Source organism: Marmota monax, unplaced genomic scaffold (genome assembly GCF_021218885.2).
Source record: "Marmota monax isolate L192 unplaced genomic scaffold, Marmota_monax_Labrador192_F-V1.1 WCK01_AAM20220418_F8-fsc00015, whole genome shotgun sequence".
Lineage (NCBI taxonomy): Eukaryota > Metazoa > Chordata > Mammalia > Rodentia > Sciuridae > Marmota > Marmota monax.
This window is the reverse complement of record NW_026692194.1, coordinates 22581298-22609235: the sequence shown is the minus strand read 5'-3', so window position 1 is coordinate 22609235 and position 27938 is coordinate 22581298. Positions and strand designations below refer to the sequence as shown.

The following is a 27938-nucleotide window of genomic DNA, read 5'->3' as shown; positions in this document are numbered from 1 at the left end:
CCTCTAACGTGTAAGTAGTATAGACCTAAGTAAGCATGTATACATATCTGCTCATGTTTTTAGGAAAGCAAAAGTATTTGGTTTCAAAAATAAGTTCAAGTGCCCATGTTGGATACGTGGTATATTCAGCTGCAGCTGGTTTTACCCTCAAGAGTGAAGGAGTATTTAAAATGGACACTCCTGGGTCCTCACATCAAGAGATCCTGAATCAATTGTCTGGAATGGAACATTTTAAATCAGCATTCCTCTGTGAGACTGACTCACTTATTTAAATATCACTTTTTGCAGAACAGGCAAATTTAGGGGAGATAAACTATCAATAAGTAAACCAAAACTTCATTTGTTGGGGATAACCAGGATCATGTCCAAGGTAGTATAACCTTTAAGAAACCTTCCCAGTTATGTGGATTTGTGTGCTTGCTAGCCAACTTTAATTTTAAGAATGTTTGCTATCGTTAATCAGGAAAGTTATTCTTATTGTTCCATTTCCACATACAAAATACATTAACTCTAATGTGCCCTGCATCTACTTTCAAAAAAGCACATGTACCAGCTCCAAGAACACTCAGACTGACCAGTGGCATCTGAGTAGATATCTGATTACTGCCAACCAATAGGACTTCACAAACTATTTGCAGCACACATAGTTCTGACACTCTTAAGAACAGGATTTTTAGCATGTTTCTAAAGAATCTCAGTTTTTTGTTTTTTTTTGGGTTTTTTTTAGTTAATACATAACAGTAGAATATATTTTGACATATATTATACATATATGGAGTACAACTTCCCATTCTTCTGGCTGTACATGATGCAGAATTACATTGGTCATGTATTCATATATGAACATAGGAAAGTAATGTCCTATTCAAGGAATCTCAGTCTTTTTAAAATATTTTTTTAAGTTGTCAATGGACTTTACTTTGTTTATTAATATGTGGTGCTGAGAATCAGAACCCAGCGCCTCACACGCTTGAGGCAAGCACTCTACCACTGAGCCACAATCCCAGCCCAAAGAATCTCAGTCTTAAGAACAGTTAGATTCCCTGCCTTTTTGCAGTCGAGAAAGAGCTCCCTTTAAATTCACAGTGAACAATATGATCTCAGAAATATCACTGACTTGGTGGGAAGAAAAATCCTATTCCCCAATAGTAATAGGAATTTTTATTATATAATTTGATTTTCTTACATATTACTGTCCATTTTTTACTTGAGACACAAACTGTCATATGTTGAAAGCCATTGTGTTTTCCTACGATGCTATCACTAACATTTAATAGCTTGAAGTCACGTGTGATGTCAATTTTCCAAATGTTCTGAGCTAGAATGAAATTCATCTGCATATGAATAGCAGCAAATGTTTCCACTTACCTTGTACACCCATATCTTTAGTAAGTTGAAATCAGTGATTTCAAAAGAGATTCCTGTGGGACTCTCTTTGAACAACTTTAATAGATTATCATCTCCAGAATTGTCTATAACTGATGTGACATATATAATCTGTAAGGCATTATGTAACTATTATACCATAATCATTGGTGTCAAAGACCTTTTATAAAAATTGACAGTACTATTCTGGTAATTTACCAGTGTCTCCAGATCCTTAAATACCGTTCTAAGCAGGAGAATTTTACTGTGGTTTCCTTAATGAAATGATCTTTCCTACTATAACATGAGCCATTTCAAGTGCTATAATTTATCATTCTTTATAAGTTAGGTCACAGTAACTGAACAAGTTCATATGCTCTCTAGGATATTCTTGCTCCAAGTTTCCATGGTAACATTGAGATAGTTTCATTTCAGACTTGTATGTCAATTACTTGAAGATCGATCAGAAGGATGAAAAATCATTTAGTAAAGAATCCATATTTAGGGCTGGTGCTCCTAGCTCAGTGGTAGAGCGCCTGCCTTGAACGTGTGAGGCACTGGGTTTGATTCTCAGCACCACATAAAAATAAATAAAGATATTGGTTCATCTACAACTAAAAAATTTTTTTAAAGAATCCATATTTAATTGTATCCATAACTTCATCCCTGTACACATGTAATATACGTGTCTGTGTTTGTATTCATCTGAAAATGTGTCAGATGAGCATTTTTCAACATGGATTTTAAATAATAGCTCATCTCCAACCTTAAAGAGGTCATTTGTTAGTGCATACACCTATCTAGTAACTTTTAATTTTATAAGTAAACTAGACTAAAAGCAAAAAATAGCAAACTCATATTTTAAAACATCACCAGAGGTTTATCTGGTATGTAGCATTTACTATTTAGCCCCTTCCTACAATTTTAAATGTGAAAAAAAAAAAATTATTGGGTGCTCTGAATCAGTGGCGTTCACTGTCCATCTGTCCAACATCCTCTCAATGTGATCTGGGCAACCCAGACCTCTCATGTGGACAAGAGCAAATGACAGCTAAAGCTTCTTACCCAATTCTGCAGGATCTTTTGCTCCAGTTAGACCCATAAGTCTTTTTTACCTACTATTCCAGTCAGTGATAATTCAAATGTTTTGTTCTTACTTAATTCTTTATCATATACACATAATTTTTAATTGGCTTTTTTTGTGTGTCTAGAACAAAGGAAGCAAATAGTTACACTAATCTCCCATAAGTTTATGAATTTTATTATTTACATTCTTGGACCAGCTCAGTCACTATTTCCAAATACCACATCCCCACAAGTTGGAATAGCAAAGGACTTTGAACCATTTCCATTGCACTCAAGTCCTGTGTGGATCCAGGAGGCACAAATGGAGTCTTCATGGTTAAAAGATTGAAAATGTTCTAGTGAAAAAGAAATACATGGCATTCTTATTCCAGTCAAAGCAGTTGTCACATCTAGACTGAAGTCCCATCTTCCCAGCAATGTTCTTTACTATCTGCTAATGAAATAGTCCCGTATTTTAAAGACAATTATTCCTAGGATGACAAGAACTGGGATAAATGAATATAAAATGACAAAGTTTTTTGTGAATCGGGCTGTTGCACCTGGGCATGTTCTCTCGATGAATTGAATTCCTTGAGTGATGGTACATAGTGGATGATACATCATAGAATCATTTAATCTGCCTGCCAAGAAAAAGATTGACAATGTCAGATATGGTATATTTTAGGCTATTTAATCAACAAGTGTTTACCTACTACTCACAAAGAGCTTAGCACTCTGCTGAGTACCCTTCTTCATAAAAGATTCATCTTAAGAGAGCCTGGAATGCACAATTAGATACAGCAAATGTGAAAGTTCTGGGCCTCGGCTTCATTTGAAGATGGAGATGGATTTGTTTCCATTGTGGGTACAGATTCATTACCATATTCCACATAAAAACTATGATCACCCTACACCAAATATCCTAAAGTTACTGATCTTGTCACCTAATTTGAAACAAACCACTAAGTTCTACTATGCTCTTTAGTTGTCTTCAGAGTGACCCTCAGATTTCCAGTGGTCATGAGGACCTTGTTATGTTCCCATTGCTCTCTTGTGGGATTGGGGGATCAACTTTTGCCATAAAAAATGGCTTTACTCAGTTATATACTGTGTAATATTTTGGGGAACAAAAAGCCACTTCAGAGCCTATCTAAAATATACAAGTGTTTACTTCAATGTACGTAAGATCTGTTGCTTTCTAAAAGCATCAGGTGATTGACAGGAGACTAACTTGACCACTGCCTTTTTTTTTTTTTTTTTTTTTTGGTGCGGGGAGGGCTACTGGAGATGGAACCCAGGGGTGCTTAACCACTAAGCCACATCCCCAACTCTTTTTATTTTTTTTTATTTTGGGGTGGGGTCTTGCTAAGTTGCTCAGGGCCTCACTAAGTTGCTGAGGCTGGCCTTGAACTTGTGCTCCTCCTGCCTCAGCCTCCCAAGTCACTGAGATTACAGGCATGAGCTACCATAGGCGGCCTATTTTATTTTAAATTTTAAAGAAAATTTTGGACTTTATTTCAAAACAAGGTTTTAAATCAATTTACTATAAAATATAACATTTATTAGAAAATGTTTCCCTCAGGAAATTGCTTCCTCAGAGTAATATGTAAAAATAATATTCCAAAATAGATTACTTACCACAAGTGAAATTCAGTCCATAGAACTCATTTACTACAAGAATCTCAGAGCAAAATTTTTGAAATGTAAAATAACTGAAGATTTTAAAAGGAATAGGCATTTCTTCTGTGTTTCTTAAGAAAAGGAAAAGAGACATATTCAGTAGGCTCTGGTAAATAGTTTTACTAAACAAAAAGAAAGGCAATCCTTATTTTATGCTTTCTTAATTTTCCATCTCTATTATAAAAATTATGCTCACTACAAAAATCTTCAAATACTGCTGAAAATATAAAGAAATATTACCCAGAAATAACCATTGTTAACATTTTGGTGAAAAAATATTATATATATATATATATATATATATATATACGCATATATAAACATACCTACACATGTATACATATCTATGTATATATAAAATTTTACACTATTTTATAAAATTTTACACAAATGGAATTAGATGCCTCATGCTCTTTTTTGACTTTTCCTCCCAAACATGTGTCTCAGACATCCTTCCAAGTCAGTCAATGGAGCACTTAGTCATTTTCAATCAAGCTGTGTGGTACAGTATTCCTCTTAGGATCAATGTCTCATTTCTGGGGTAAGCAGCACTGATAGAAACACACACTAAAACGAGACCCCAAGGGAAAAAGGATGAAGAGAGCAAGCAGACATTCATTGTGAGAAGGAATTCTGTCTCCTCTCCAGTCTATTTCAGGAAGAACTTCATGCTGACACTGGTGTTCTTGGTCCACTATATAGTTTCTTATAAGGAACTAGTTCCAAGTGCTTTAGGAATTAAAAAAAAAAAAAAATGTCCTATCTTAAAGAATTCACAATGTAGTTAGAGACACAGACTATGCATCCTTAAGACAAAAAATGCTCAGTAGTGAGCAACTTGTGTCAAGAAAGTCTAAAAACCTGGCACTACGGGTCCATAGTATTCTTATATTGGGTATTTATGGTTTCACCTAATCTCACATGACCCCCAAACTCCATGACTTTTGAGTTATTGGCAGTTTTCTTAAGCACAAAATGAATGAACCACATTGAGAGGCTGTTCATTGAAAAGGATAGGTGGGAATTTGGGAAGGACTTAGAGGAAGAAAAGGGACATTCACAGAAGACAGAAATGGCCTGGGCACAGGCCTGTCAAAGTTGCATTTGGGACCGAATGGAACTGAAAGGCTACACAGAGGATTTGAAGTGGGAGTAGTGAGAGGTGAGTTAGAAAGACAGCTAGAAACAAGTGTGGGAGACCTGAAACGAGTTGACATTGCATGACCTTAAGAAAGGTCATATTGAAATCATTATTTTAAGGAAAGTTAATGTGGCACCAGCAAATAAGATGGACCAGAAAAAAGCAGATTGAGGACAGCAAGAAAGGGAACAGGCTATAGCAGAAGTTCAAGTATCAGATGACAGACATCCGGAATAGGATGATGGCCACGAGAGGTCAGCTGCCTGGCTGGCTGCCCGTTCAAGGTAAGAACCGTGTGCCTCCTTCTCCTCCTGTATTACATGGGATGAAACACGAATGTTCCACATGCCTGTGACTTGACATCAGAAAAGAAAACCACGTGAGTTGGTGACTGATCCAGTGTGCGGACAGTTTGAGAGTCATGCATGCAATCTTTCAGTTCAACAAGTAATTTTTGGTTCAAGGCCATAGGCTGGCACCTGAGAAAGAATGAGACACAGCTGCTGCCCTTAAGTAGTTGACAATCTATTAAAAGAAAGGCTGAGGCGCTAGGTGGCACACAAGGGGCACTGGGAGAAAACTCAGGAGCTGTCAGAGCGCTCCTCTAGTCATGGGAAGGTGGGACTGGCTTTGTGCATGTGGCAGAGGAGACAGATGGGCAGGTGAGAGGCACAGAGGAGAAGCAGGCCATTACAGAAACCCTTATGCTTTCAAGAGGGAGGAAGCACAGGTCCAAATTGATTGACATGAGACTATCCATGATATGTAGCTCATAGGAAGGAAGTGTGCATATTTCCCATGTTACAAAAAATCTGATCTCGTTTTTATTAAAAGATGTTATTACAGTCTAGCAAGATATGCAACAAAACTGAACTCCGGTGGTAGTACTTCGGGGTTCTTATTTCTTCTTCATGCAGTTCTAGAGTGTATGTGTTTTTTGCCCTAAAGAATTCGCATTATATAAGTAGAAGGAAGAACAAAGCTATTTCCATTCGTGTTTGAGGGAAGAGGGAGCCAGAAGGACAAATGCTACAGGCAGTTTAGTCAGGAAAGATGCACACCTGAGGGACAGACAGAAATGTAGTGACTGGAGCTTAAAGTGGCCTCTAGGAGTGGAGTTTTAATTCTATGATGGAAGTACAATCTGCTTGAACCCTTGGGATGTGAAGATTTTGGAAATAACCCCAAAGCATCTAGTAATGTTGGTCACTGCCTTCCTCTCAGGAGCAATTAATCCCTTTTTCCTAAAACCACACAAATGAAACATTGCTAGATGGGCACTCTAATGATCCACATAATATAAAAGAGCTTGGGTCTGCACCTTGCCAGCTTGATTCTATAACCTTGTGGTGATTTGATTTGTGCATTTTTCACAGAAGCTAACAATTCATTTAAACAACTGAGACAAATACAATGAATTGTAAATTTTTAAAAATCCTTCCTGATTGATTAGCTAGCTCACTTTGCTTTTTTTTTTTTTTTTTTTTTGGTACTGAGGATTGAATTCAGGGGCACTCAACAACTAAGTCACAACCCCAGCCCTACTTTGTATTTTATTTAGAGACAGGGTCTTACTGAGTTGCTTAGTGCCTCGCTGTTGCTGAGGTTGGATTTGAACTCATGATCCTCCTGCCTCAGCCTCCCAAACCACTGAGATTATAGGTGTGCATCACTGTGCCCAGTCTCATTTTGCTTTATAGTATCTCTCTTTTTCTATAACTCGGTATAGCTCACAATGTGTTCTCGTGTTGATAAACTTATTTACTCCTTGTGATCTCTTAAGGTGGGCAGGGCCCAGATAAGAACCTCCATTTTATAAATGAGGAAACTAATTTAGATAGGAAAGTGACTTGTTCATAGTCATGGGACTGCTAAAGCATTAGAGGAAGTTTCGGAGTCCTAGGGCAGCACTTTCTCCCGGGTCCACGGGCATCATGGGTGTCTTCAAGGTGGCAGGACTTGAGCTGAGTAAGCTTGACCTTAGTTTCCTTACCCAAATTTATCTGAGAGTTAAACAACTACATAAAGAAAGGAAATTATGTATAGTAGATGCTTAGTAGGTTTTTTTGTTATTTGATTTTTAAGCCAAAGAAACAAAGCCCTGTTTACATTTCCTGGAGCCCACAGTTTACTTCCTAGATCCTACTCATCACCTGCCTGGAATCATTTTTACCCTTTTAAAATGTTCTAACCTTTCCTCTGCTACTTTTAAAAACTCTCTCTCTGTCTCTCTCTCTCTCTCTCTCTCTCTCTCTCTCTCTCTCTCTCTCTCTCTGTAGTCTTGGTTATAAAATGATGCTTGTCCATTATAGAATATTTTTAAAATATAGAAAATATGAAGAAGAATTTAAATACCACCCAGGCATAATTGCTATAAACATTTGATGTACATCTTTTAAGTCTTAATACTTTTGGGGGGCTGTCTTTCATCCTGTAGGCTCTTTTCTTAATCTGACTATTCTTAATTCCCCCAAAAAACTGGGATTTGGAAACTGGACTAGAGACCCAGCAGTACCAGGTTAGAAGTGAACTAATACACACACCATTTAGCCTATTGTATGGGCTGTGAGTTTTTCTGGAACATCCAGGTTGGGTTTTATTCTCTCATTTTAATGGCTTATTATATGTGAATCATCAATAGAACACTTACCTTGTCATTTCCTGATTCCCAATAAAAAGACATTTCATTGAACACCTGGTGAAAAGCTCAAGGTCTAAGGCAATAATGATAAGCAAGCAATATAAATAACACACCACACTATAAAGTAATATCTTTAGCAAGTATCCATAGCTCTTCTCTGGGGTTCCTACACAACAATCATTATCAAGTGTTCATTAGTAACATACCAAGCTAAGTCCTTTGAATCATTATATCTTACCTGAGGAATCCAGATCCAACCAGCACCCCAGCAATGCTGAGCAGAGCTACTACACTGTTGGCGATATTGGGGTTTTGGATCATACCAAGTACAACCAGAGTCAGAAATTCACCAATTAAATGGGGAGCCAAGAGAGCAGCAGAGAAATATCCAAATCTGGCAACCTCAGGGTATAAGCCCAGAGTCCTAGAAAAACACAAGTTCTTTAGTTTGCTCTCCAAGCACTCTCATTTAAGAAAAATACCATATTTGCCTTCTATGAATAATCCTGGGTGGGAGGAGTCAGCAGGGCAAGCCCAGCTCCCCTCTCTAAGGCCTTTGGGAAGAACCAATATTTGAGATCGTTTATTACCACAGTGGGTTCTGTTCAACTCAAAGTCAGTCGCCATGACAGCTCCTTCAGCTCTCATGGGAAAATATTAAACTACTTAGACCTGTTAGCTGTCATAAGTAGGGCTGGTGAACTCCCAGGTCTCTTCATAAATAACTGTGTTACTACCTATACTACAAGTGACCCTATATCCATACCCTTTTCTCTTATGTTCCTTTTACCAAATTATATCTTACAGGGAGACAGCATGTTTTAATGACCATAGACTTAGTTGCTCTTTATTGAATTTGTACAGTGGAGAAAGAAACTGGCATTTCTGATACCCACCCACCCTCTAGACCATCACTCTGCCTCTTGTACAAATCATTGTCTACGCTATCCATTCCCTTCCCCAGTGTAGTCTTTCTTGCATCTGTTTTTTTTCTTTTTTAACTTTGCGACAGTGTCTCACTAAGTGGTCACTCAGGCTGGCTTGAACTTTGAATCCTCCTGCCTCAGCCTCCGGAGTAGCTGAGATTAGGGTCATGTGCCACTACACCTGGCTTGTCTTGTGACTTTTAAAACATTCACCTTTGGTGATTTGTCGAATCTGGACAAGGGTCGTTCTTTCCCTTCCTATTGCTTTAATTTTCCTCAAGGTCTTTAATCTCCTGGATGAGTCATCAGCATAACCAGGTTGTCTCCTAATTAGCTGATCTCCTTTCAGATGGAACTGGGTCATTTGGCATGTCTTAGACTTAGCTATTACTCAAAACTGTCTCACTTCCAAGATTTCAGATTCCAAAACACCCTCTCTTATCATGGCCTCTGCCTCCCATTTCCCCAGCCCTCACTCCCTTGGGGCCTTGCTGCCTTCTGTCATCCTTTGCAGGATTAGTCCTCACCTCTGGGAACTGCTTGTCACTTAAGCTACTAAAGTGTGTGGAACACAGTATATTGCTGTACTAATTGACGCCATTCTGCCCCTTTGCTTCAACTGGCTTCTGAACCCTTTAAGTTCCTCCTAGCATCTTGGATTCCAATGGCATGTCACATCATGCTGACATGAACCCCTACTTTACCCCCCTCCCCTATTTCTTTTCCAGTGCTCACTTCCCATTTTATGAATTTCTTATTCTCTCTCTCTCTCTCTCTCTCTCTCTCTTTTCCCCCCTCCTCCTCTATCCATCCCCATCTCTTTCAAGTGTGGCCCCATCTCCTGGTATCATGATTCCATGTTATTTGGTTCTCCTGTCCCTACCTTGGTCTACTCTGAAAACTTGATCTATAGCTTAGCAAATTTTATCTGTTTTTAAATCCACTTACAACCTGATTTTTGTTGTTGTTTGTTTGTTTTGCAGTGCTGGGGGCCGAGCTCAGGGCCTTGAGCATGCGGGGAAATGCTCTATCACTGAACTTCACCTCCAGCCCCCTTGTTTTCTATGATCCTATTTGCCACATCCTAAGCAACCCTTCTTTGAGTCTGATAATCATTTAAGCAGCTCCCCTGTTCCCCTTCACCAAGCTCCCCGAGACAACATCTGCCTCCTCCGTCTTGCCCCTTCTTCCCTTGTAAACCTGACTTTCATCCCCGCTGGTCTACTGAAGCTCTCTTCTGGAAGGTTGCAGTGAACTCCTCTTCTTATGCTTCACCTCACATAACCTCTGTCACACCAAAAGGGTTGGCCACCCCCCTAGAAGTCCTCTCCCCCCTCTGCTCCCCAGTGCTGCTTCTCCCTCTGCCTCCCTGACCACTCCTTTGCCTCCTTCGTCGGCTTGCTCTTCTCTTCCCAGTCTCTGTCCCTGTTTTAAGGTTTTACACTCAGACTGCTTCCTCCCTTCTCTCTGTACTGTCACGGGTCTTTACTCTTGTTTCTCCTACTTTTTCTCAGTACTTCATCTTAACCCAGACCAAAGTGTTCAAAAAACCAAAACCATTCTCTCTCCAGGAAACTTTGGTAAGGATGCTTCATCCTCCCATCCTCTCCTGCTGAAGACCCAAGCATCATCTATGATTTTTCTTTATTCCAACAAATTCATTCCATATCTGAATCCATTTGATTCTACTTTCCCAGAATCTCAAAGTGATTTCCCCTTGCAGGGATTGGTGATGCATGCCTGTGATCCCAGCAGCTCAGGAAGCTGAGGCAGGAGGATCGGGAGTTCAAAGCCAGCCAGCCTCAGCAACTTAGCAAGGCCCTAAGCAACTTAGTGAGACCCTATCTCTAAATAAAAAATAAAAAAGGGCTGGGGATACTACTCAGTGGTTAAGTGCCCCTGGGTTCAATCCCCAATATCCCCACCCAAAAAAAGGTTTTCCCTTTCTCTTGCCACAGTTACTCTTCATTTGGGAGCTTCTGTCTTTCCCATAGACATTTGCAAAGGCTCCTCACTGGGCCATCCAACAACTCTGTCCTAACTCCAGTCTGCTGTCAAAGTGACTCACCGTCCAGAACCCAACACAGAGGGGACACTTCCTGATGCAAAATCCTCTCCCATGTCCCATTATCAACTGTGTGCCAGCCCTTAGTCTCGCAGTCAGTGCCTCTCCTAGCAGCCACCAAGGTTTTGTCTGTTTCTTCTACTCCTCTGATTCTTCATTTCCCACTGCACTTTGAACCATTTCTCTGAAAAGATCTTATCTGTGTTGCTTCTGAACCTGTGTCCTTGCTTTTTTCACCTGGAATGCCCTTGCTCCCTCTCAGGTTCTTCCCCCAAACCCTCTGAGTTCTTCTCCAAAACTTTCAAGAATTCCTCTCCCTTCTTCCTGGATCCCTTCTTCCCACCCAGCAGATGAACACCTATTGTCCTCTAATATTAACTGTGGATGTGAGATGGGGAAGACATCCCATCAGTGTCTCAATTTCCCATCTATAAACAGGGACAAGTCCAGGACCACCTCACAGGACAGCTGCAAGGATTACGTGAATTAATGCATTTAAAGCTCACAGCATCTGACATAAAGTAAGTGCTCAATATGTATTAGCTGCTGTCATTGTTGTATATCTCAGTGAAGCATTTGTGGTCCTTTATAAGACTAATTTTACATTTCCTTGAATCAAAGTCATCTGGAGATTTGTTCATGTCCACAGTTCATTATCTGAAATGCTTTAAGGCCAGATTGTGGGATTTTTTTTTTTTTTCTTTCAGCACTGAGAATTGAACCTAGGGGTATTTTGTCACTGAGTTACATCCCACTTCTTTTTATTATTTATTTTGGAGACAGGGTTTTGCTAAATTGCTGAGGCTGGCCTCAAACTTTCAATCCTCCTGCCTCAGCCTCCTGAATGGCTGGGAATGCACTTATGTGCCACTACATATGACCAGATGTGTTTTTGAATGTGGAACTTTACCAATTCTAGAAAGGTAGACCATACTTGCTGCAATAGAATCTGAAAACACATCTGTAATAAAGCCCATGAATATTTCTGCTAAGCAGAAATTGGAACCAGTCTCAAGAGCCCCTTGCTGGTTCTATTCAGTGAGTTCAGGTCAGATCATGCTGCTAAAGAGTTACAAAAACACTCTTGGCTCTCAGAGATGTTTTGATTATAGAATCTTTGCAAACTTGATGTTTACTCCTCTTTGAATCTCCTCTAGCACCAACCCTGTGCCTGCAATTGGTAGGCATTCAATAAATATTCCTGTCATTTAAATGACGTATTTGCTACATGGCTACCTATACTAGAAATGATTCTGCATTTTAATGTCTGACTAAAATAGTCGTGAACTAGATGATTGCACAGAACCTGGTTTAAAATTATCCTGTTTTCTCAAGTCCTACAGTTTAAATTATTTCTCAGGGTCAGGATTACAAATACTGTACGGTTTTCAAAATCAATGCTTTGTAAATGTTAAAGTTCACATGAATTACTTGGAAGTTCTCATAAATACAGAATCCAATTCATTAATTCTGGGCCTGTGATTAAGCATTTGAAACAATCACATAATAGTGACACTGGTCCATGAGCCATTATGAGTAATAAAATTCTAAATTAACAAATCTTCAGTTTTCACTTGGCCTTGTTTTACTAAAAAATTGTCAACTTTAAATACTTTGCCTTGGAGGGGCTGGGGTTGTAGCTCAGTGGTAGAGAGCTTGCCTAAACATGTGTTAGGCACTGGGTTCGATTCTCAGTACCACATATAAATGAATATAATAAAGGTACATCAACAACTAAAAAAATATATTAAAAAAAAAAAAACTTTGCCTTAGAACTGGGCGTGGTAGTGTGTGCCTATAATCCCAGAGGCTTGGGAGGCTGAGGTAGGAGGATCTCGAGGTCAAAACCAGCCTCAGCAATAGTGAGGCTCTTAGCAACTCAGTGAGATGCTGTCTCTAAATAAAATACAAAATAGGGCTGGGGAGGTGGCTCAGTGGTTTAGTGCCCCTGAGTTCAATCCCTGGTATAAAACAAAACAAAACCCTAGCCGTGGGCTGGGGTTGTGGCTCACTGGTGGAGCAGTTGCCTAGCATGTGTGAGGCTCTGGGTTCAATTCTCAGCACCACATATAAATAAATCCGTAAATAAATAAAATAGAAACTTTGCCTTTAGAGAACATGGAACATGCACTTCTCTGAATTCATGGACCCTGAACAGATGGGACTGTGGTTTGCATCATAAGCCAGAGATTCAGCATGTTCTGTGTGTCGGAATGTGGAGGTTTCATCAGGGCCAGCAAGGAAGCCACGTGGTTCCTGCCATTGCTCTGGGTGGATTGTCCACTCTCATCTTGACAGAGGACAAGTGGCCTTGCCTCTGTCATTCTCCAGACTAAAACCAACTTCTAAGAGCCATCACCCAGACCTTCAAACTCCTTTCAGGAGCTCTCATAACCAAGCCTTGAACTCATACGTCATGCAGTTTATCACAGTGATTCATATTGTGCATCGAGGGTCTTGATACTCACTTAGTATCAAGGGTTACCAAGATGTGGTTAGAAGCGTCTGCCTGTGAACCCAGGCAATGAGGAGAGATAACATCTCAAGAACTGCCTGTAGTTCTCTCTTGGGACAATGAGCTGGGCACCATTACACTATGAAGTCAGAGAATACCGGGTCATTTCCTCCATGTTTTTCTTTTTTTTTTTTTTTTTATGGGTATTAAACAAAGATCCTCCATGTTTTTCTAAGGCAAAGCTGCAGTGATTAGGGAGGCTACATCTCCCCATGTTAGATTTATATTTTTATGAAGTTCTAAGAAATAAAAAGAAGCCATCCATCCAAATCCAACAGCATCTATGCTTCATGGTTTCCGATGCTGTCACTCTTACTCCTCCAGCCCTCTCAGCCCACCCAGAGTGTGACACCAGGGCCATGAGCGAAGTCTCAGGCAGAGCTGCCCAGACTTAGTTGCTGGTGAACAGTCGCTCACCATGCCTATTCCTGAGCCTCATCTGGGTCCCACCTCCTTGAGAGCCCTCTTCGTAGCTTAAGTCCTATAGGGCACATGGGGCATACTCTTCTGGAACATGTGGTCTTCGTGATTTGCTTTCCGGTCCCATGCAGCCTGTGGTTCTGTGATTTCATTTACAATGAAATAAATATCCTGAAGGACAGGGCCTTGCTCTAGGCACTGAGGGGCAAAGTGCCGCTCTTCCGCAGCTGAGAACATGAAGTCAGGCACCCCGGAGCTCTCTCCAGAGGCCCCACTGGCCCTCTGTGACTCCTTGGCAGGCCTGGCCCAGATGAACTGAATGCCTCCAAAAAACCTTCTTACCAGTAGCTCACACTGGAGAACAGCAAGGTGGCCATGATGCTGAAGGGAAGGACATGCAGCACATAGGCCAGTAGCATCTGCCATTTCTGGTATAGGCCGTCTTGGCTCTCCTGGTCACTGACGGTTCGCAGCACGGGAACTGGCATGCAAGGCAGGGTCCAGAACAGTCAGTCACACAGAGCTGAGGGAGGGAGGGCTAGCCCAGGCCCAGCTTGAGATCTGTCAAGGCTGGATGGTGAGGACCAGCTGGGCACATTCCCCAGTCAAGGAAGGAAGGGACCTGCCACCCACAGAACAATAAATACTCCCCACCCCAAAAGTCCACACTCAACCTAAACTGCGATATGGTTGCACAAGAAAACATAATTATTTTTCTTTAAAGCAGAGGGTTGTCACCAATTCAGAAAAGCATATGTAAAAGGGGCATGAATGAGTGATTTGAGGCACATTGTCCTTTTCTTGTGTAGGATGTTGGTCCCCATAGCATCCTACATGCTACATTAACTCTCAGAGGACCAGAAAACCCTGGTAAATGCAGAAACTTCTCATTGCCACTCATGCCCATCTCTAGGACCCACTCTGCAAAAGCAATATCCTTCCCTCTTATTCTCTGAACATAGAGTTATATTCTGGAACTCCCTCTAACATCCATTTTCCTGCATAAACTATAACATCAGACAGCTAGAAGTTGCTTCTGGATTCCCACTGAGCTTGAAAATTAGGTGAAGGCTATTCCAAATTAGGACCCCAAAAGCTACCAGGCCAATTTTGGCCTGGTAGCTAAAATGGGCTGTGCATCCTAAAGGCCAAGATGAGATACCAGGAATGATCCCAAACTCTACACCACCAACACCTCATAACTTCATGTTTCCCCGGATCCTTAGAAACTCATAGAGATCAACCTGGTGAGTTAATACACACTGAGGTGTTAGTAACTCAATAGTGATCTTTCCTCAGAGAGAAATCCTGGAAAGAGCCAGGTTTATCTCAAAGAAGTCCCCTTATAATGGTGAACTTGGGCAAGGTGACTGATGGAGCAGGGAGACATTTAGATATTTAGACTTTACCTCCTGGTCACTAGCACTTACACAGAGTCACAGCATTGAGCATGCCCGTGTATGGGGTGGCACCCAGAAACTGGTAAAGGAGACCCACGCGGTCCTGGACAGCACCTTTTAGCACTTCATTCTGAACCCGCAGAAGGAAGAAAATGAGGAACAATCCCATGATCAGATTCTGAACGAGACGCATAATCACGGCTTGCTTATTTCTCAGTAAGTTTCTCGTCACTCTCCTGAAAACCAAACAACCCCATTTTAATACCTTTTCTTTCATTATTGGTGAATGTTCAAACACCTAAAATGGGTCTTGCTTACATTCCCCAAATTCCTTACCTCAAGAGAACCCACAGTTTAGAGAGAGCTCCAGGAGGATCTTTGGTTTTGAAAGGAATCATTGGTAAAGTTTTCAGGTGTTTTGTTCTTTCAATATTGTCCAAAGTTTTGCGATAGATGTCTGATTTTTTGTAGGCAGATTCAAGCATCTGGACTCTCTTGTAGGTTTCTATTTCCCGTTCTTTGCTTTGGGTATCCACTGATGTCAGGTCCACTACATTTTTCCCCCAAAGATATAACTCATGTCTTTTTAAATGCATATACAATGGATAATAATAATATCTCCTCATTGATTTGGATATTATTCATCCCATCAGAATCAAACCTGTCATTAATGACCACTTATAAAATCAGAATATTTTAAAGCTCATAAAAATCCCACTGAGACTTCCTAGGAGAATTCAGAAGAATAGAGATTCATTTTTCTCTTGTCAAAGTAGGAGTATAGCAACTTATTTGGGAAAGATTTCCCCATCTCATTCTGATAGGTCAATGATGATTAATGGACCTCTGAATTAATTCCTTGAAAAGTAAAAAGCACCAACAAAAAAGCAAAACCAAACCCCTCTAGAGCTTGTGTCATCCTGGCAGAAATCTGAGATGAGAAAGCCCAAAAAATAATTCACTATGGGGAATGTGAAAGAAAAACTTACTATAGAAGTCAAAAGGGTTAGAATGTTCAGGACAAGGGTAACCACAGCCATTGAAGAAATCAAGCATTTCCGCCGGTGTACCACAGAAAACCAACTCTCCGTAGGTCAGGATGGCGATTTTGTCGAAGTGCTGATCAGACAACAGATGATGTTAGTGTGTGGTCAGGTCCGTGTCCTTATGGGAAATATATTTCCAAGCAGTTAGTGAGTCCTTTGATTACCTTAATCAGTATCCTTAATGAGTCCATTGGAGACACTTGGAGTGCATCCCTAAACTTGCCAGCTGGGTTACCTCTGTGGATCATACTGTATCCCATCCTAAGCCCCAGCATCACATCTGGGGTAGAGAAGAGCTACCAGGCCTGGGTTTAAGTTCCAGCCATGCCACTGAGAGTGACCTTGGGCAACCTGGGATGTTTTATTTGTTTGTTGTTTGTGTTTGAAATATCGGATCCTCATCTATACAAAGCAAATAATAGCTAACTAAATCGATACTGGGAGGATCGAGTGAGACTTTTCTTTAAAGGAAATCTATGTGATTCAATGGAAAAACACAGCCTTTGAAACCGTCTCAACCATGAACGCCAATCCCAGCATTTTACAGTGTGATACTGCTCAATTTTGAGTCATTGCAAAGTTTTGTTCTTTTCTTCTGTATGTGGATGGATATCCTGATGCGGACCTCAGAGGATTCTTTTACTAAATAAACAAGCTAGTGTGCAGAAAGTATTTGGAATGTGGCAGATGCCAAAAGAAGCAAGTTCCCATCTGTTGCTCTTCCCAAATCAGGACTTGGCTCCAGTTGCTCATCAATACCTGCCCCTCCGTTCCCAACTCAACACACCATGCACCCACCCTTGAGTTGAGAGAACAAGAGACATGACCCTTTACCTGGAAGAGCTCAGAGCGGGGCTGGTGGATGGTGACGATCACGATGCGGTCCCTGCGAGCCAGCTCTGCTAGGAGGATGACAATCTGATTTGCAGTCAGGCAGTCCAGGCCTGTGGTTGGCTCATCAAACATCATGACCTCTGCCGGCAAAGAAGGTCAGACGTCTGAGCCTCTGCCTAGGCCAGGTTCTGGGCTTAAAACTCAGAATTTGGACCAGTCCTTTACTGAAACGTACCCCATCTAAACAGTGCCCGCTGAGAAGTGGCTGCATGCAAACTGGCTTTCAGCCCAAGCCCAAGAAAAAGACCTGACCTAGGAGGGCCCAGTTCCCAGCTCTGGAGCATATTTGGGGTTAAGAGAACCACATCAGGCCTCTTACTTGGTGCCATGTTCTCTTTGGGCTCCATCCAGGGGACTCTGACAAGAAACAAGGCTGGCAGGCAAGTGTCAAGATGTTTTGAAAAAGTTGAGAGGAGTAATACTCCATTGTGTATAAATGCCACATTTTTTTTATCCATTCGTCTATTGAAGGGCATCTAGGTTGGTTCCACAGTCTTGCTATTGTGAACTGTGCTGCTATGAACATCGATGTAGCAGTGTCCCTGTAGCATGCTCTTTTTAGGTCTTTAGGGAATAGACCAAGAAGGGGAATAGCTGGGTCAAATGGTGGCTCCATTCCCAGCTTTCCAAGAAATCTCCATACTGCTTTCCAAATTGGCTGTACCAATCTGCAGTCCCACCAGCAATGTACAAGTGTACCCTTTTCCCCACATCCTCGCCAGCACTTGTTGTTGTTTGACTTCCTAATGGCTGCCAATCTTACTGGAGTGAGATGGTATCTTAGGGTGGTTTTGATTTGCATTTCTCTGACAGCTAGAGATGTTGAGCATTTTTTCATGTACTTGTTGATTGACTGTATGTCCTCCTCTGAGAAGTGTCTGTTCAGGTCCTTGGCCCATTTGTTGATTGGGTTGTTTGTTCTCTTATTGTCTAATTTTTTGAGTTCTTTGTATACTCTGGATATTAGGGCTCTATCTGAAGTGTGAGGAGTTGACAAAATCATAGAATTTACAGGGAAATGGATGGCATTAGAGCAGATTATGCTAAGTGAAGCTAGCCAATCCCTAAAAAACAAATGCCAAATGTCTTCTTTGATATAAAGAGAGTAACTAAGAACAGAGTAGGGACGAAGAGCAGAAGAATAAGATTAACATTTAACAGGGATGAGAGGTGGGAGGGAAAGGGAGAGAGAAGGGAAATTGCATGGTAATGGAAGGAGACCCTCAGGGTTATACAGTGGAGGAGGTAGAGAGAGAGGAGGGGAGGGGAGGGGAGAGGTGGGGAGGGGGGAGGGTGGAGGATGGGAAAGGCAGTGGAGCACACAGACACTAGTATGGCAATTTGTAAATCAATGGATGTGTAACTGATGTGATTCTGCAATCTGTGTATGGGGTGAAGGTGGGAGTTCATAACCCACTTGAATCAAAGTGTGGAATATGATATGTCAAGAAATTTGTAATGTTTTGAACAACCCACAATAAAAAATTAAAAAATAAATAAATAAAAAATAAATAAAATAAAATAGGAATAAAATTAAAAAAAAAAAAGTTGAGAGGAGATTGGCCAAAAAGACACAATCCCACTTCATGTCTGAAGCTTCTTCCAGCACTAACAGGGTCTTTGCACAGCAAAGAAATCTGACTTATGGAACAAGGTCTGAGGTGGGCCAGATATTTGGTTTCTGAAGAGAGTTTAACCATAGGTTATTTCTGCCCCCAAAGTGACAAGGACTCTTAAGAGCATCTCTCTTCTTTGCCTTCTAGTGACCAAAAACCACCAGAAGAACAGGCAGACTTGATCTACCCAGTGTAAATAAAGTACCTAGATGCCATATGTCTACTTGCAGGTACACATGAGTGGGAAGGTTTGCCCAAGTGGGGAAAGTGACCAAACCAGACAGGTAGAGGCACTTCCTTGTGGCATGCACAGTTTTCAGCACATCACTTAAATTCCTACTTTGGTTCCTGACATTTCATAAACACCACTTCTCATACCAGAACTCACTGGCCTTCCCCAGTAGACACTGTGTTAGAAATAAGGATGGACCAGGAGGGCTCCTACTCATGAAAGGTACTAACAGAACACTAAAACGCACATGCAATGCTTCTGAGTCTAAGAGATGTTTTGTTCAGATGCTCCTCAATTTATGATGGGTTACATTCCAAAACCCTTGGTAAAGTGAAAATATCATAAGTCAAAAGTGCATCGAATACACCTAACCTACAGAACAAAACAGCACACTTAGGGCCACTGTAGAGTGTCAGTCATTTCTTCTTGTGACCGCGTGGCTGAATGGGAGTCATGGCTCACTGCCTCAGTCCAGCATCATGAGAGAAAATGGTACCATGTATCACAAGCCCAGGAAAAAATCAAGATTCAAAAACTGAAGTGTGATTTCCACTGAGTGTGTATTGCTTCCACACCATCCTAAAGTTGAAAAATCATAAATTAAACCTTCATAAGTTGGGAACTGTCTATAGTTGGATGGTGGAATAGCATCTGGAAATGAACTACATATAGTACTTCCAAAAACGTTTGGAAACTGTCAGTGATTTCAGTTCTACACAAACCCCTCCCTAAATGAGGAATGTGAAGAAAGGGTCTCATGTGTCTGCAGACACATGGGGAGGCCCAGGCACTGCTGGTCCACACTGCACTTACTGGGGTCCTGGAGAAGCTGGGCTGCGATGGAGACCCGACGCCGCTCGCCACTGGAAATGCCCCCAAAATTATAGTTGCCGATCAGTCGGTCTGCGACATGACTCAGACTCAACTCTGCCATGACTGCCTCCACCTGCAGGAGACACAAAGCCCAGGGTGACTGACTGGCTGTTGCCTGTGACTTCGACTTCAGTTTGTGGACTAGAAAAGGCTCAAGAGAGGCAACACCCCTCTAGATTACATGGGCTGCTTTCAAATTCACCACTGGGGAAATCAAACCTATTATAGTAAAATCCAGTTAGGCTTAAATCATAATATTATACATGTGTCAGATTTAAATAAATAATCTGAATATATTTTTAAAGTCCCTAAAGCAATGAAAAATGTTTATATTGCTTTAGGGAAATTCACCATGAAACAACAGATATTTCACCAAACTCCTCTTCAAATGTCAGTCAGTTTAGCCCGTTCAGAAAAATCTCTCCACGGTATAGTTAAAATATAGTTTGTTTTTGTGTTTGAATTTTGAAACTTTGTCATAATAAATGTTTTATATATTTTAAACAATCCAATTTGATTTGAACTGAACCCAGTTTCCCCTGTGTAACCCAAATAAATCCTAGAGTCTCGAGTGGTCCAATCTCAGTGTGATTTTGCATCAAAAGAATATAATCTAGCTACCAAAAGTAATTAAAAATAACTCCAATCTTTACTTGAATCTCTTTAAGGACTTTAAAGGGGAACCAATTTATAATCTACAGCCATATTTCTTAAAAACTCCCTCTCTTCAATCTACTTAAACTCAGCAGCTCCCTGAACCCCCTCGCCTTTCTCCACATTCTCAACTCCCCCACAACAATAACTGTGAAACCCAATTCCTTACTGACTTTGGAATCAAAAAGGCTGGCCTCTTCCCTTCCTCTCCCTCTTTCTTTCCTCATCTTATCCCGTTCCAGAGACCTGTTGGAAAATTGCTACTTCTATTCCTCCCTTTACTGATTGCCCCCTTTTGCATGAGGCCCTGAGAAACCATATAAGAGGCTGAGAATATGTATATGTTTATGAGTTTGTTGTCTTTGGTCCCTAATGCGATTGTGTCATTTATATGATGCAAAAAGAAACAAACACATGGAGTTGAAAAACAACCAAAATATACTAGATTGGAGTGAAAAGATGATTTATGGAATAAAATTCCAGAGGAATTTGCACCAGACCTACATGGGCTAAATTTGGTGTCATCTTCTGAGACCACAAAGGGACTCAGGGAACACGCTGGAGCTAGAGGGCCTGGGTTCCAGTCCCAAATCTGCCATCCCCTGTTGTCTGATCTTAACTTGTTGGTGTCACTTTGTGGTTCTGCAGGAGGGAGATAATGCCTCCCACAGAGGTTGATATCAGAAGGAAAAGAGATATTGTATGTGAACATACAAGCCCTGCTGAATGACTGCCAGAAACAAGAGTCAAGTATAATCTGGTAAAACAGCAAGAGCCTTGCAATGCTTCAGAGCACACTAAGGCAAAGGCAACCTAAAGTCCAGGCAGGAAACAGGGTCAGGCATTGCTCTGCGAGGTCCTTCTTGCAGGCCAAGCCCCTCTCTAAGGCTCCTCTAGAGTGAAAGCTATGCCCCAGAGTTCTCTAGGAGTTTCAAATGGAAGTATGCTGTTTACTCACCAAAGGCCTGGTAACAAAAAGTCCATTTCCAGGGAGCTGTGCCTCTTTGAAGGTGGCACATCAACCTGTCATTGTTCCCTGCATTCTCCCAGGCCTTACAGTCCAGACAGAACTCAACAAGGCTTCCAGGTAAGGTCCTGGTGGACTTACCTGCAGCTACTTCCAAAATGGGTGCCTTTAAGAACCAGATTGGAATCTAAAAGAGTTAGCAATTCAATAGTTTCATTCTTCATTAACTTAATCCAGTTTGGATGAAGCCCATTCAAGCAGGGTCCCTTAAAAAGCAAGTTGGAAAATCTTGGTGGGGAAATAACACATCCATTCAAACACAGACCTAGCAGAACAGCATGGTCCAACAGAAAAGCTAAAGCAAACCACATACAGAGTGGGAATATTTTAAAAAGCCAAATTTTAAAAAAAATCACCAGGTGAAATTAATTTTAATAATAATATTCTTTACAGCCAAAACAGTAATTCACTCTCTCATAATTGTTTCTTAAAATTCAGAATGAGAGCATTCACATTCTGTTTTTTCAGACGGAGGGTCTGAAATCCAGCGGTTCCTTTTACACTTAGAGCAGATCTAGGTTTGGATTGATCACATTTCAGGTGTTCAAAAGGTACACGTGCCTGTCACCTTGGTGGCGCAGGTGGGGCACAGAACTCAGGGGCGAAAGCATAGGGAAGGAAGGGACAAGCAAAGAGGCGGAGGGAAAAAGGTTGCCCAGCCCCGGGGGCTTGATGGTCTTAGGAGCAGCTGTAGCCAGCGCCACAAGGCTCCACGCACCTTCCTGTGGAAGAAGTCTCCTGAGCCGCTCCGGATGGCCAGCATCGCCGTGTAGTGCAGCGTCTCTCGCACAGTGAGGCTGCTCAGAAAAGTGTCGCTCTGCAGGAGAGAGGGACGTCAGCGATGCCCGAGCCCGGGGCACCAGGCGGGGTTGGGGCGCGCCCACCTGCTGCACGTAGGAGAAGCAGTCCTGGAACTGGTCCTGACGCAGCGAGCGGCCGTTCACACACACGTCCCCAAGGAGGGTCCCCGTGAGCCGCAGCCTCCCGGATATGGCATCCAGCAGTGTGGTTTTCCCCGAGCCTGGAGGCGACAAGAGAAGACCCTCCGTGACGGTAACCGCAAGAGAGGAACTTCCTGAGACCCCCCAGTGGAGGCGTGGCCTCTCACTGGGTCACACTCTCACCGTCCCGATGAGTCTGGGTTTTCCCCCAGGGGACTCTCACCCTGATCAGATCTGGAGGGGCTTTGTCTACAAATTTGCTTTTCAAGCTGTTTTGGTTGAAAAGGAAAACACAGGAAATGTTTGGCTCCTAGGACATCTGGATTTCTTTTTGTGGTCCCCTGGGATCTTCTGGTTACACCTGAGTGTAGATGGCATTGCCTAGAGCCTTGCTGACAAAGTGTGGTCTGAGGACCAGCATCGTGCACATCCCCTGGGAGATTGATAGAAAGGCAGAATATCAGGCCCCACCCTAGACTTGCTGAACTTAATTCTGCTTTGTAACAAGATCCCTGGATGATTCCCATGCGAATTAGAGTTTGAGAAACACCAGGTTAGCAAGTGCTTTGGTGAAACCAAGTTGACCTCAGGCTGCACCCAAAGCCTTGAGTGCAGCTAACTGTTGCCAGTAAGAACATTCTTGCAGAGTTGTTAGGAACTAACTGCCTGGGTTAGAGGCACCTGAAGGAGGACGTTTATCCTGGTTGGTTGGTTGGTTTTTTCTAGGTTGCAGATTTGAGGACACCTTAGGATAAGAAACCTGCTGGCCCCTCGCAGTCATACTAGACACTAGCTTAGCCTGCGCACACAGAGTTCCTAGAGACAGAACAGGTTTCACCAGGCCTTGCCTACCCACGGCTGCAAAGAAGTTAAATTTAATTATGGAGCACATAGGCAGGAGGTTCTGAACTGTGAGAAGACAGAAGAGAATCCTCCTGAGAATGTTCAAAGCTCAACAAGCTCCTGCAGAGCCGTCTTCTTTCCTAACCCATGACTGACAAGGCTCAGAATCAGCCCCATGAACGATGCTGGTCCTCAGGCCACACCTTGTCAGCAAGGCTCTAGGCAATGCCACCTATATTCAGGTATAACCAGAAGATCCCAGGGGACCACAAAAAAGAAATCCAGATGTCCTAGGAGCCAAACATTGCCTGTATTTTCCTTTCCAGCCCAAAAAAGTTTGAGAAGCAAATTTGCAGCCCCAGCTTAGGAGTAGAGCCCCTGCATTGCCTGGCCTGATCCTTGACCTCTTCTAACCAAAACCTCCATGGCCTTACATTTCTAGGACCTAATCTCAGCCCTCACAGAACCACTCTATTAAGACTGGCCTCCCCCAGGACAGGAGTGCTACTTTCTTATTGCTGAATCCTATGGATACTTCCCTCAAGTGTGTTATTTGGCATTTGCTACTGTTGCTTGCCTTCCTTTCATGACCTGCCCCATAACCTCTTCCATCCCACCAGCCACATCAATGTTTATAGCAGACAATTCACAATAGCTGAACTGTGGAATCAACCTAGATGCCCTTCAGTAGATGAATGGATAAAGAAACTGTGGCATATATACACAATGGAATATTACTCAGCATTAAAAGAGAATAAAATCATGGTGTTTGCAGGTCTGTGGATGGAGCTGGAGAATATCATGGTCATGAAGTTAGCCATTCCCCCAAAACCAAATGCTGAATGTTTCCTCTGATATAAGGAGGCTGACTCATAATGGGGATTTGGGGGAGCATGGGAGGAATAGATGAACTCTAGATAGGGCAAAGGGGAGGGGAGAGCAAGGGAGGGGGAATGAGGGTAGAAAAGGCAGTGGAATGAGATGGACATCATTACTCTAAGTACATGTATGAAGATAAGAATGGTGTGGCTCTATGTTGTATACAACCAGAGATATGAAAAATTGTGCTATATAGAGTATTATGAATTGAAATGCATTGTGCTGTCATATATAACAAATTAGAATAAAATTTTAAAATAGAATAAATAGATAAACAAAGATTTGATAGTATTGCTTAGGATAAGATAGCGATGAAATCATGTCATTTTATTAAACACTATAAGTAATTTATAGACTTAATTTATATATTTATTAAGCCCCTATTATGTGACTGACCCTGTTCCAGGCCTTAAGGACACAGCAGGAAAAAGACACAAAGTCCTTGCATTAGTGGAATTTGCATTCTACTTTGCATTCATGTTCACGATTAGGGATAGGTAGTCATAAAACCGTGATTAGATACAACATCAGAAATCAGTTCACATCACCTATCAAGAGCCCCATCCCTTGTCCTGCTGAGATGTGTCCAGAGCTTGACACTGGCCTGTGGGACATGCTTCTGAGAAGGGCACTATGTACCGCTCTTCATAATTCCACACAAGGAATACAACAAGTCACAAATTATTATAAAGATAACTCAATTTTTTTCCTTTTTAAAGGAGCACATTACATTTATCAAAAGGAATTTTAGAATGAGCTTGGGTGTTACGGTACATGTACGTAGTTAGAAATGGTTTAAGAAATGGAAATTAGAATTGATAGGAAATCTCAGAGAAGCATAATAGCTTTAGTTAGGGCTATGGTCTAATTGTTTCAAGTGTTGAAGTCTTTACCCCCAAAGTAATGGTATTATGAAGTGAGTTGTATTAGGAGGTGGTATTGAGAGATTAGGTTGGGAGAAGAAGTCCTAATGATTGGGATTCATGCCCTTACAAAAAGAGGCTCAGGACAGAACCCTCCCTCCTTCCACCTTGAGAGGTTAGGATGAGAAGATGGTTGGTTTCAGCCCTCATTAGGTACCACATCAGTCAGCCCTTTGATCTTAGATTTCCCAGCATTTAGGACTGTGAAAAAATAAAATCCTGTTGCTTATAAGCCACCCAGTATATGGTATTTTGTTACAGTAGCCCAAATGAACTAAGTCAGTGAATTCTTTTTCATTTTGTCTTAACATACTACTACTATTGCCATTCAGCTGAACACCTGCTGTGGCCGTGAATGGTCATGGATTAACTCCCTGGGTGTAAAGCTATCTAAGTCCATTTTCTGTTGCTATAGCAAAATGCCTAAGGCTGAATAGTTGGTAAAGAAAAGAAGTTTATTTAGCACATAGTTTTGTTGACTTAAACTTCAAAATTGGGTGACTCCCTGCTTGGCTCTGGTGATAGACTTCTGGCTACATCACAACATGATAAATGGCATCATAGCAGGATAACATATAAGAGGGAGAGATTGCATGGTGAGACAGGAAGCCAGAGGAATTCAGGGACCAAGCTTGCTCTTTTTATAACAACTTTTTCTGACAGGAACTGGCGAAGTCTTACAAGAACTATATTCTTCGATTCTGAGGGCCATGCTTCCTGTGGGTAACCATCTTCTACTAGGCCCCCCTGCTTAGGGGTTCCGGCACCTCCCAGCAGTATGAACCTTCAGGAGGACACACTCAAACCAAAATCAACAGTACTATGCCTGGTTTTCACCATAGACTTACATTTCCTCTCTCTATTATAGCGTGTGATACAAAAAGAGAAGTATAATAAATGGCAATGATTTGCAAGCAGTTGCTTCTGTGAAGTCAATTTGTCAGATCTTTAACCTTAAGATATGTGACAAGCACGGGGTGCAGTGGCACATGCCTGTAATCCAGTTGTTCTGGAGGCTGAGGCAGGAGGATCAGGAGTTCAAAGCCAGTGAGACCCTATCTCTAAATAAAATACACAATAGGGCTGGGGATGTGGCTTAGTGGTTGAGTGCCCCTGAGTTCAATCCCTATTACCCCCCACCAAAAAAAAAAAAAGATAGGTAACAGCCCAGCCCAGCCCAGGGGACACTGTGCTGTCTATTGGACCAATGCTTCCATCCCCCAGCTGTGGGAAGATGACCCTGAAGATTCACAGCTGTGACCCTCATAGGGAATCGCCTAAGCCACAAGGAGCTGCCTATCAAAGGTTATACCCTCCCAGGACAGTCACTGCAGGACTCAAAAGCAAACCTAGAATTCAGGCTCCAGTGTAGTTGCCCCATGGGGAATGGGCATACAGACCACCTCAGTGCAATCTGTCATGTTTAATTCCTTAAAAAAGATCAGAAGCAAATATATATAATGGTAAGATTTAATGATGCCTGGTTTCAATTCCTGAACATTTTTATTCTTCTTTATTCCTGACTGCATGTCTAAAGTACATCATAATGAAATAGGACTTGTGAGATCGAGGATGGAGGTTAAATGGGCATTTTTGTGCCTATTTAATTCCTTTTCCTATCTCCAGGCAGGATCTAGAAAGAGGAGATTGTGTTTGCTGAGCATCCCTATATACCAGCTACTGTGATGGGGACTTTGTATACTTGGAAATATGAATTCACTTAAAGGGCTAGGGATGTGAATCAGTGGTAGAGCACTTGCCTGGCTGGCATGAGGTCCTGGGTTTGCTCCCTAGCCCTGCCCTGGCCCCCCCAAAAAAATGAAAGGGAAGAAAAAAACAGGATTCAGATTCACTTACATGTTAGGCAGGACTTTATAACTCTTTCAAGAGTTTTTTCAAAATTTGACATTGGTACATTCCATTCACAGTGAGACATGTCATTAGGTTTCATTCTGATAGCAAACTTGTGACCTTTTTGTTGTAACTTACTCATTTCTTCAGTGTGGTACTTAAATCAAACCAAAGCCTTGGCAGAGTCCCCCTTGAGAATCAGGACACTCTTTCCCATGCTTACCTGAGGCCCCTAGGATGCACATGATCTGCCCACTCTCAATGTACAAGGAGACATCTTTGAGGATCTGCCTGTTCCACCGCTGCCAGCCAGATGTGAAGTTCCACCAGGGCCCCACTCGATTGCTTTAAAGAAAACCCCACAGGGGCAAAGGCAGCATGGGTCCTAGAAGGAGCCAGACCAGATCCCCGGGCACTGATCCCAGCTCTGCCCCACCCCACTTGTCTCTGAGCAGGCTCCTGTTTTATCCTCTGGGTCCTCCTCTGCGAACCCTGGCGGGATCGTGACTGCAAGCTGGCTACCACCCTGGAAAGCACCCGCCCAGCAGCTGCTCTGAGTGACAGTTCTCTCTGGCTGCTTGCGAGGTGGTGAACAGGACAGTGTTCATTCCTTAAGCTGACCCAGTCTTCCTTCTCCAGGCTTCATTCCGCCTGGTCCTCCAGGCACCCCGACTCCTCACACCCTCTCTGTCCACACAGGGCAGGCGGTAGCCAGGCTGGGGAAGGGGTGTGGGCAATGGGAATGGGTAAAGGGCAGTGGCAAGAGACAAAGCACTTTTTTTTTTTATGTCCAGGCCTTTCCCTGGACAGGAGAAGGGACCATTCACTTTTGTTCCTCATCTTCCAGTGGCACTGCCACCGGCTCTCTTCCAACCCGATCTACTGAAGAGGCAGCCCATAGCCCCCAGGTACACCCCCAACCTATTAGTCAGGACAGGCAA

The 27938-nt window shown here is 42.2% G+C and overlaps 1 protein-coding gene across 1 annotated transcript in view; it reads right to left on the bottom strand.

The window, feature by feature from the left end:
* Positions 1–2605: 2605 nt before the first annotated feature.
* The window catches only part of Abcg5 (ATP binding cassette subfamily G member 5), a 26426-nt gene continuing 1093 nt past the window's right edge, over positions 2606–27938 (bottom strand). The window contains exons 3-14 of the mRNA XM_046425083.2: positions 27221–27342; positions 22445–22581; positions 22279–22377; positions 19820–19952; positions 17099–17238; positions 16208–16337; positions 15555–15768; positions 15249–15454; positions 14161–14299; positions 8131–8316; positions 4069–4181; positions 2606–3071 (exon numbers count right to left, since the gene is read on the bottom strand). Coding sequence (XP_046281039.1) covers positions 2878–3071; positions 4069–4181; positions 8131–8316; positions 14161–14299; positions 15249–15454; positions 15555–15768; positions 16208–16337; positions 17099–17238; positions 19820–19952; positions 22279–22377; positions 22445–22581; positions 27221–27342 — 1813 coding nt within the window. The 3' untranslated portion in view covers positions 2606–2877. The remainder of the gene's footprint in view (positions 3072–4068; positions 4182–8130; positions 8317–14160; positions 14300–15248; positions 15455–15554; positions 15769–16207; positions 16338–17098; positions 17239–19819; positions 19953–22278; positions 22378–22444; positions 22582–27220; positions 27343–27938) is intronic.